General features: G+C 41.2%; 1 protein-coding gene across 1 annotated transcript; it reads right to left on the bottom strand.

Moving 5' to 3' along the window:
• Window positions 1-5,736: 5,736 nt before the first annotated feature.
• On the bottom strand, window positions 5,737-9,275 carry LOC134694457 (uncharacterized). The gene is made up of 7 exons (XM_063555468.1): window positions 9,141-9,275; window positions 8,408-8,527; window positions 7,668-7,778; window positions 6,886-6,996; window positions 6,622-6,687; window positions 6,180-6,335; window positions 5,737-5,937 (listed from the first exon to the last, which is right to left on the bottom strand). Exons 1-7 carry the CDS (start codon window positions 9,273-9,275, stop codon window positions 5,737-5,739), a joined length of 900 nt encoding a protein of 299 aa, XP_063411538.1.
• Window positions 9,276-11,385: the final 2,110 nt, after the last annotated feature.

Here is an 11,385-nt window from a genome sequence, read left to right as displayed (position 1 = left end):
AAACAAACGACACAACGTTAAAATGTTACACACGAACTATGATATAACAATGGCCATTTTCCTTACTTGGTACAGGACATTTTTAAAGATATAAATGGTGGGTTGAACCTGGTTTTGTGGCATGCCAAACCTCGCACTTTAATGGCAATGTTAAATATAACATTGAAATGGCAACATAATATAATAAACGATATATCGTCCAATATAGCGAATAACTGATATGGGGCAGTAGAGGGTATAAATGATGTCATCCAATATAGCGATAAACTTATATCGTGTACTATAGTGTATTCATGATCTCGTCAAGTATAGCAAATACGTAATATCGGTCAGCAGAGTGTATAAATGATCGCGTACGGTAAAGGGAATAACTTATATTGGGCAGTATAGTGTATTAATGATCTCATTCAGCATAGCGAATCAGTAATATCGGGCACTATAGTGTATTAATGATCTTTTCAAGTTGCAGATTAGTGAAAACTGATATTGGGGAATAGAGTGTATTAATGATCTGGTACAGTATAGTGAATAAATTATATTGGGCAATAGAGTGTATAAATGATCTCGTACAGTACTAGTTCTAGTATATGAATAACTGATATCGGGCAGTAGAGTGTATTAATGATCTCGTACAGCAGTAAAGCGAATAACTGATATCGGACAGTAGAGTTTATTAATGATTTCGTCCAGTAGAGTCAACACAATTCTTGTTATCAGTATTCTTTGAAGATATGTATTTACATCAAATGATAAGGAATATTATTTTGCACTCGTTTATGTGCGCGTATTTATCATTTTTATAGATCGGTTTAAATCCCAAAACTAATTTACATAATAGAAATCTAGGCGATAGCAATACATTGGAATGACCTCAAGGTTATCGCGAATCATACACATCGTACGAGAACAATGTCATGAAGATTTTAGTATAATTTCCAATAAATATTTAGTGTACGATTTTTTGTGAATGAGATGAAAATTTCTGTATTCTACTTTTTTTATTGTTATGCCAATTTTTGTTTTTCTTTTTGCTGTCCATTGTCTATCCATGTACTGCTCAGTGACTAACTTATCTAGTCTAGTTAAATAAATTACTGGTTCCGTGAAACACAGTATTTTATCGATCGCGTGTAACATTGCAATATGCATCTAGTGTAGAATTCAGTAACGGTTATTGTGCAGTATAGTTCATACCTAATCACCTTGACAATTGGTGACTTGATGTGTTCACTGTCCTGCTGATCTGACATTGTTCTAGAACAGAACCCTGAATCACTGTCAGCAAATCTGACTTTGATCTAGAACAGAACCTTGAATCACTTTCTGCTGATCTGACTTTGTTCTAGAACAGAACCCTGGATCACTGTCTGCTGATCTGACTAAGTTCTAGAACAGAAGCCTGAATCACTGTCCTGCTGATCTGACTTTGTTCTAGAACAGAACCCTGGATCACTGTCTGCTGATCTGACTATGTTCTAGAACAGAAGCCTGAATCACTGTCCTGGTGATCTGACTTTGTTCTAGAACAGAACCCTGGATCACTGTCTTGCTGATCTGACTTGTTCTAGAACAGAACCCTGGATCACAGTCTGCTGATCTGACTTTGTTCTAGAACAGAAGCCTGAATCACTGTCTGCTGATCTGACTTTGTTCTAGAACAGAACCCTGAATCACAGTCTGCTGATCTGACTTGTTATAGAACAGAACCCTGGATCACAGTCTGCTGATCTGACTTTGTTCTAGAACAGAAGCCTGAATCACTGTCTGCTAATCTGACTTTGTTCTAGAACAGAACCCTGGATCACTGTCTTGCTGATCTGACTTTGTTCTAGAACAGAACCCTGAATCACTGTCTGCTGATCTGACTTAGTTCTAGAACAGAACCCTCAATAACTGTCCTGCTGATCTGACATCTATAACAGAACCCTCAATCACAGTCCTGCTGATCTGACTTTGTTCTAGAACAGAACCCTGAATCATTGTCCTGCTGATCTGACTTTGTTCAAGAACAGAACCCTCAATAACTGTCCTGCTGATCTGACTTCTTTAACAGAACCCTAAATCACAGTCCTGCTGATCTGACTTTGTTCTAGAACAGAAGCCAGAATCACTGACTGCTGATCTGACTGTGTTCTAGAACAGAACCCTCAATAAATGTCCTGCTGATCTGACTTCTATAACAGAACCTTCAATCACAGTCCTGCTGATCTGACTTTGTTCTAGAACAGAAGCCAGAATCACTGTCATGCTGATCTGACTTTGTTCTAGAACAGAACCCTCAATCATTGCCCTGCTGATCTGACTTTGTTCTAGAACAGAACCCTCAATCACTGTCCTGCTGATCTTACTTTGTTCTAGAACAGAACCATGAATCGCTGTCTGCTGATCTGAATTTGTCCTACAACAGAACCATGAATCATTGTCTGCTGATCTGACTTTGTTCTAGAACAGAACCTTGAATCACTTTCTGCTGGTCTGACTTTGTTCTAGAACAGAACCTTGAATCCCTTTCTGCTGATCTGACATTGTTCTAGAACAGAACTCTGGATCACTGTCTGCTGATCTGACTTTGTCCTAGAACAGAATCCTGAAACACTGTCCTGCTGATCTGACTTTGTTCTAGAACAGAAGCCTGAATCACTGTCTGCTGATCTGACTTTGTTCTAGAACAGAACCCTGGATTACTGTCTTGCTGATCTGACTTTGTTCTAGAACAGAACTCTGGATCACTGTCTGCTGATCTGACTTTGTCCTATAACAGAACCATGAAACACTGTCCTGCTGATCTGACTTTGTTCTAGAACAGAAGCCTGAATCACTGTCTGCTGATCTGATTTTGTTCTAGAATAGAAGCCTGAATCACTGTCTGCTGATCTGACTTTGTTCTAGAACAGAACCCTGGATCACTGTTCTACTGATCTGACTTTGGTCTACAACAGAGCCCTGCATCACTTTCTGCAGATTTGACTTTGTTCTAGAACAGAACCCTGGATCACAGTCTGCTGATTTGTTTTTGTTCTAGAACGAAAACCTGGATCACTGTCTTGTTGATCTGTTTTTGTTCTAGAACAAAACCCTGAATCACTGTATGCTGATCTGACTTTGTTCTAGAACAGATGCATGAATCACTGTCCTGTTGATCTAACTTTTTTTCTAGAACAAAACCCTGAATCACTGTCCTGTTGATCTGACTTTGTTCTAGATCAAAAGTCTGAATCAATGTCCTGTTGATCTGATTTTGTTCAAGAACAGAAGCCTGAATCACTGTCTGCTGATCTGAATTTGTTATAGGACAGAACCCTTAATCACTGTCCTGTTGATCTGACTTTGTTCTAGAATAGAACCCTCAATCAATGTCCTGGTGATCTAACTTTGTTCTAGAACAGAAGCCTGAATCACTGTCTGCTGATCTGACTTTGTTCTAGAACAGAACCCTGAATCACTGTCTGCTGATCTGACTTTGTTCTAGAACAGAAGCCTGAATCACTGTCTGCTGATCTGACTTTGTTCTAGAACAGAACCCTGGATCACTGTCCTGCTGATCTGACTTTGTCCTAGAGCACAACCCTGGATCACAGTCTGCTTATCTGACTTTAATCTATACCAGATCCTTGGATCACTGTATTGTTGATCTGTTATTGTTCTAGAACCGAACCCTGGATAACTGTCTGCTGATCTGACTTTGTTCTAGAACAGAACCCTGAATCAATGTCAGCAAATCTGACTTTGTTCTAGAACAGAAGCCTGAATCACTGTCTGCTGATCTGACTTTCGTTCTAGAACAGAACCTTGAATCACTTTCTGCTGATCTGACATTGTTCTAGAACAGAACTCTGGATCACTGTCTGCTGATCTGACTTTGTCCTAGAACAGAACCCTGGATCACTGTCTGCTGATCTGACTAGTTCTAGAACAGAACCCTTGATCACTATCTGCTGATCTGACTTTGTTCTAGAACAGAACCCTGGATTACTGTCTGCTGATCTGAATTTGTTCTAGAACAGAACCCTGGATCACTGTCTGCTGATCTGACTTTATTCTACAACAGAACCATGGATCATTGTCTGCTGATCTGACTTTGTTCTAGAACAGAGCCTTGAATCACTTTCTGCTGATCTGACTTTGTTCTAGAACAGAACCTTGAATCACTTTCTGCTGATCTGACATTGTTCTAGAACAGAACTCTGGATCATTGTCTGCTGATCTGACTTTGTCCTAGAGCAGAACCCTGGATCACAGTCTGCTTATCTGACTTTGTTCTAGACCAGATCCTTGGATCACTGTCTTGTTGATCTGTTATTGTTCTAGAACCGAACCCTGGATAACTGTCTGCTGATCTGACTTTGTTCTAGAACAGAACCCTGAATCAATGTCAGCAAATCTGACTTTGTTCTAGAACAGAAGCCTGAATCACTGTCTGATAATCTAACTTTGTTCTAGAACAGAACCTTGAATCACTTTCTGCTGATCTGACATTGTTCTAGAACAGAAATCTGGATCACTGTCTGCTGATCTGACTTTGTCCTAGAACAGAACCCTGGATCACTGTCTGCTGATCTGACTTAGTTCTAGAACAGAACCCTAGATCACTGTCTGCTGATCTGACGTTGTTCAAGAACAGAACCCTGAATCACTGTCTGCTGATCTGACTTTGTTCTAGAACAGAACCCTGGATCACTGTCTGCTGATCTGACTTTGTCCTACAACAGAACAATGGATCATTGTCTGCTGATCTGATTTTGTTCTAGAACAGAAACTTGAATCACTTTCTGCTGATCTGACTTTGTTCTAGAACAGAACCTTGAATGACTTTCTGCTGATCTGACTTTGTTCTAGAACAGAAGCCTGAAACACTGTCTGCTGATCTGACTTTGTTCTAGAACAGAAGCCTGAATCACTGTCTGCTGATCTGACTTTGTTCTAGAACAGAACCCTGGATCACTGTCTTGCTGATCTGACCTTGTTCTAGAACAGAACCCTGGATCACTGTCTGCTGATCCGATTTTGTTCTAGAACAGAATCCTCAATCACTGTCTGCTGATCTGATTTTGGTCTGGAACACAGCTCTGAATCACTTTCTGCAGATCTGACTTTGTTCTAGAACAGAATCCCGGATCACAGTCTGCTGATCAGTTTTTGTTCTAGAACGGAAACCTGGATCACTGTTTTGTTGATCTGTTTTTGTTCTAAAACAAAACCCTGAATCACTTTATGCAGATCTGACTTTGTTATAGAACAGAACCCTGGATCACAGTCTGCTGATCTTTTTTTGTTCTAGAACGGAAACCTGGATCACTGTCTTGTTGATCTGTTTTTTTTCTAGAACAAAACCCTGAATCACTGTATGCTGATCTGACTTTGTTATAGAACAGAAGCCTGAATCACTGTCCTGTTGATCTGATTTTGTTCAAGAACAGAAACCTGAATCACTGTCTGCTGATCTGAATTTGTTCAAGAACAGAACCCTGGATCACTGTCTGTTGATCAGACTTTGTTCTAGAACAGAACCTTGAATCACTGTACTGCTGATCTGACTTTGTTCAAGGACACAACCCTGAATCACTGTCTGCTGATCTGACTTTGTTCAAAAACAGAACCCTGAATCACTCTGTGCTGATCTGACTTTGTTCTAGAACAGAACCTTGAATCACTGTCTTGCTGATCTGACATTGTTCTAGAACAGAAGCCTGGATCACTGTCTGCTGATCTGACTTTGTTCTAGAACAGAACCCTGAATCACTGTCTGCTGATCTGACTCTGTTCTAGAACAGAACTCAGGATCACTGTCTGCTGATCTGACTTTGTCCTAGAACAGAACCCTGGATCACTGTCTGCTGATCTGACTAGTTCTAGAACAGAACCCTTGATCACTATCTGCTGATCTGACTTTGTTCTAGAACAGAACCCTGGATTACTGTCTGCTGATCTGAATTTGTTCTAGAACAGAACCCTGGATCACTGTCTGCTGATCTGACTTTATTCTACAACAGAACCATGGATCATTTACTGCTGATCTGACTTTGTTCTAGAACAGAGCCTTGAATCACTTTCTGCTGATCTGACTTTGTTCTAGAACAGAACCTTGAATCACTTTCTGCTGATCTGACATTGTTCTAGAACAGAACTCTGGATCATTGTCTGCTGATCTGACTTTGTCCTAGAACAGAACCCTGGATCACTGTCTTGCTGATCTGACTTTGTCCTAGAGCAGAACCCTGGATCACAGTCTGCTTATCTGACTTTGTTCTAGACCAGATCCTTGGATCACTGTCTTGTTGATCTGTTATTGTTCTAGAACCGAACCCTGGATAACTGTCTGCTGATCTGACTTTGTTCTAGAACAGAACCCTGAATCAATGTCAGCAAATCTGACTTTGTTCTAGAACAGAAGCCTGAATCACTGTCTGATAATCTAACTTTGTTCTAGAACAGAACCTTGAATCACTTTCTGCTGATCTGACATTGTTCTAGAACAGAAATCTGGATCACTGTCTGCTGATCTGACTTTGTCCTAGAACAGAACCCTGGATCACTGTCTGCTGATCTGACTTAGTTCTAGAACAGAACCCTAGATCACTGTCTGCTGATCTGACGTTGTTCAAGAACAGAACCCTGAATCACTGTCTGCTGATCTGACTTTGTTCTAGAACAGAACCCTGGATCACTGTCTGCTGATCTGACTTTGTCCTACAACAGAACAATGGATCATTGTCTGCTGATCTGATTTTGTTCTAGAACAGAAACTTGAATCACTTTCTGCTGATCTGACTTTGTTCTAGAACAGAACCTTGAATGACTTTCTGCTGATCTGACTTTGTTCTAGAACAGAAGCCTGAAACACTGTCTGCTGATCTGACTTTGTTCTAGAACAGAAGCCTGAATCACTGTCTGCTGATCTGACTTTGTTCTAGAACAGAACCCTGGATCACTGTCTTGCTGATCTGACCTTGTTCTAGAACAGAACCCTGGATCACTGTCTGCTGATCCGATTTTGTTCTAGAACAGAATCCTCAATCACTGTCTGCTGATCTGATTTTGGTCTGGAACACAGCTCTGAATCACTTTCTGCAGATCTGACTTTGTTCTAGAACAGAATCCCGGATCACAGTCTGCTGATCAGTTTTTGTTCTAGAACGGAAACCTGGATCACTGTTTTGTTGATCTGTTTTTGTTCTAAAACAAAACCCTGAATCACTTTATGCTGATCTGACTTTGTTATAGAACAGAAGCCTGAATCACTTCCCTGTTGATCTGATTTTGTGAATCACTGTCTGCTGATCTGAATTTGTTCTAGAACAGAGCCCTGAATCACTTTCTGCAGATCTGACTTTGTTATAGAACAGAACCCTGGATCACAGTCTGCTGATCTTTTTTTGTTCTAGAACGGAAACCTGGATCACTGTCTTGTTGATCTGTTTTTGTTCTAGAACAAAACCCTGAAACACTGTATGCTGATCTGACTTTGTTATAGAACAGAAGCCTGAATCACTGTCCTGTTGATCTGATTTTGTTCAAGAACAGAAACCTGAATCACTGTCTGCTGATCTGAATTTGTTCAAGAACAGAACCCTGGATCACTGTCCTGCTGATCAGACTTTGTTCTAGAACACAACCCTGAATCACTGTCTGCTGATCTGACTTTGTTCAAAAACAGAACCCTGAATCACTCTGTGCTGATCTGACTTTGTTCTAGAACAGAACCTTGAATCACTGTCTTGCTGATCTGACATTGTTCTAGAACAGAAGCCTGGATCACTGTCTGCTGATCTGACTTTGTTCTAGAACAGAACCCTGAATCACTGTCTGCTGATCTGACTTAGTTCTAGAACAGAACCCTGGATCACTGTCTGCTGATCTGACTTTGTTCAAGAACAGAAGCATGAATCACTGTCTGCTGATCTGATTTTTTTCAAGAACAGAACCCTGGATCACTGTCTGCTGATCTGACTCTGTTCTAGAACAGAGCCCTGAATCTCTTTCTGCAGATCTGACTTTGTTCTAGAACAGAACCCTGGATCACAGTCTGCTGATCTGTTTTTGTTTTAGAACGGAAACCTGGATCACTGCCTTGTTGATCTGACTTTGTTCAAGAAAGTCTGAAATAATGTCCTGTTGATCTGATTTTGTTCAAGAACAGAAGCCTGAATCACTGTCTGCTGATCTGAATTTGTTCTAGAACAGAACCCTTAATCATTGTCCTGTTGATCTGACTTTGTTCTAGAATAGAACCCTCAATCACTGTCCTGTCGATCTAACTTTGTTCTAGAACAGAAGTCTGAATCACTGTCTGCTGATCTGACTTTGTCCTATAGCAGAACCCTGGATCACAGTCTGCTTATTTGACTTTGTTCTAGACCAGATCCTCGGATCACTGTGTTGTTGATCTGTTATTGTTCTAGAACCGAACCCTGGATAACTGTCTGCTGATCTGACTTTGTTCTAGAACAGAACCCTGAATCAATGTCTGCTGATCTAACTTTGTTCTAGAACAGAAGCCTGAATCACTGTCTGCTGATCTAACTTTGTTCTAGAACAGAACCCTGGATCACTGTCTGCTGCTCTGACTTTGTTCTAGAACAGAACCCTGGATCACTGTCTGCTGATCTAACTTTGTTCTTAAACAGAAGCCTGAATCACTGCCCTGCTGATCTGACTTTGTTCTAGAACAGAACCCTGGATCACTGTCTGCTGATCTGACTTTGTTCTAGAACAGAACCCTGGATCACTGTCTGCTGATCTAGCTTTGTTCTTAAACAGAAGCCTGAATCACTGCCCTGCTGATCTGACTTTGTTCAAGGACAGAACCCTGAATCACTGTCTGCTGATCTGACTTTGTTCAAGAACAGAACCCTGAATCACTGTGTGCTGATCTGACGTTGTTCTAGAACAGAACCCTGGTTCACTATCTGCTGATCTGGCTTTGTTCTAGAACAGAACCCTGAATCACTGTCTGCTGATCTGACTTTGTTCAAGAACAGAACCCTCAATCACTGTCTGCTGATCTGACTTTGTTCTAGAACAGAACCCTGGATCACTGTCTGCTGATCTGACTTTGTTCTTAAACAGAAGCCTGAATCACTGCCCTGCTGATCTGACTTTGTTCAAGGACAGAACCCTGAATCACTGTCTGCTGATCTGACTTTGTTCAAGAACAGAACCCTCAACCACTGTCTGCTGATCTGACTTTGTTCTAGAACAGAACCCTGTATCACTGTCTGCTGATCTGACTTTGTTCTAGAACAGAACCCTGCTTCACTGTCTTGCTGATCTGACATTGTTCTAGAACAGAAGCCTGGATCACTGTCTGCTGATCTGACTTTGGTCTGGAACACAGCTCTGAATCACTTTCTGCAGATCTGACTTTGTTCTAGAACAGAATCCCGGATCACAGTCTGCTGATCAGTTTTTGTTCTAGAACGGGAACCTGGATCACTGTTTTGTTGATCTGTTTTTGTTCTAAAACAAAACCCTGAATCACTGTATGCTGATCTGACTTTGTTATAGAACAGAAGCCTGAATCACTTCCCTGCTGATCTGATTTTGTTCTAGAACAGAGCCCTGAATCACTTTCTGCAGATCTGACTTTGTTATAGAACAGAACCCTGGATCACAGTCTGCTGATCTTTTTTTCTTCTAGAACGGAAACCTGGATCACTGTCTTGTTGATCTGTTTTTGTTCTACAACAAAACCCTGAATCACTGTATGCTGATCTGACTTTGTTATAGAACAGAAGCCTGAATCACTGTCCTGTTGATCTGATTTTGTTCAAGAACAGAAACCTGAATAACTGTCTGCTGATCTGAATTTGTTCAAGAACAGAACCCTGGATCACTGTATGCTGATCAGACTTTGTTCTAGAACAGAACCTTGAATCACTGTCCTGCTGATCTGACTTTGTTCAAGGACACAACCCTGAATCACTGTCTGCTGATCTGACTTTGTTCAAAAACAGAACCCTGAATCACTCTGTGCTGATCTGACTTTGTTCTAGAACAGAACCTTGAATCACTGTCTTGCTGATCTGACATTGTTCTAGAACAGAAGCCTGGATCACTGTCTGCTGATCTGACTTTGTTCTAGAACAGAACCCTGAATCACTGTCTGCGGATCTGACTTAGTTCTAGAACAGAACCCTGGATCACTGTCTGCTGATCTGACTTTGTTCTAGAACAGAACCCTGGATCACTGTCTGCTGATCTGACTTTGTTCTAGAACAGAAACCTGGATTACTGTCTGCTGATATGACTTTGTTCTAGAACAGAACCCTGAATCACTGTCTGCTGATCTGATTTTGTTCTAGAACAGAACCCTCAATCACAGTCCTGCTGATCTGACTTTGTTCTAGAACAGAAGCCTGAATCACTGTCATGCTGATCTGAATTTGTTCTAGAACAGAACCCTCAATCATTGTCCTGCTGATCTGACTTTGTTCTAGAACAGAACCCTCAATCACTGTCCTGCTGATCTAACTTTGTTCTTAAACAGAAGCCTGAATCACTGCCCTGCTGATCTGACTTTGTTCTAGAACAGAACCCTGGATCACTGTTTGCTGATCTGACTTTGTTCTAGAACAGAACCCTGGATCACTGTCTGCTGATCTAACTTTGTTCTTAAACAGAAGCCTGAATCACTGCCCTGCTGATCTGACTTTGTTCAAGGACAGAACCCTGAATCACTGTCTGCTGATCTGACTTTGTTCAAGAACAGAACCCTGAATCACTGTGTGCTGATCTGACGTTGTTCTAGAACAGAACCCTGGTTCACTATCTGCTGATCTGGCTTTGTTCTAGAACAGAACCCTGAATCACTGTCTGCTGATCTGACTTTGTTCAAGAACAGAACCCTCAATCACTGTCTGCTGATCTGACTTTGTTCTAGAACAGAACCCTGGATCACTGTCTGCTGATCTGACTTTGTTCTTAAACAGAAGCCTGAATCACTGCCCTGCTGATCTGACTTTGTTCAAGGACAGAACCCTGAATCACTGTCTGCTGATCTGACTTTGTTCAAGAACAGAACCCTCAATCACTGTCTGCTGATCTGAATTTGTTCTAGAACAGAACCCTGGATCACTGTCTGCTGATCTGACTTTGTTCTTAAACAGAAGCCTGAATCACTGCCCTGCTGATCTGACTTTGTTCAAGGACAGAACCCTTAATCACTATCTGCTGATCTGACTTTGTTCAAGAACAGAACCCTGAATCACTGTTTGCTGATCTGACGTTGTTCTAAAACAGAACCCTGGATCACTATCTGCTGATCTGGCTTTGTTCTAGAACAGAACCCTGAATCACTGTCTGCTGATCTGACTTTGTTCAAGAACAGAACCCTCAATCACTGTCTGCTGATCTGACTTTGTTCTAGAACAGAACCCTGTATCACTG

The sequence above is a fragment of the Mytilus trossulus genome, chromosome 13 (assembly GCF_036588685.1).
Source record: "Mytilus trossulus isolate FHL-02 chromosome 13, PNRI_Mtr1.1.1.hap1, whole genome shotgun sequence".
Lineage (NCBI taxonomy): Eukaryota > Metazoa > Mollusca > Bivalvia > Mytilida > Mytilidae > Mytilus > Mytilus trossulus.
This window is presented reverse-complemented; position numbering and strand designations above follow the sequence as displayed.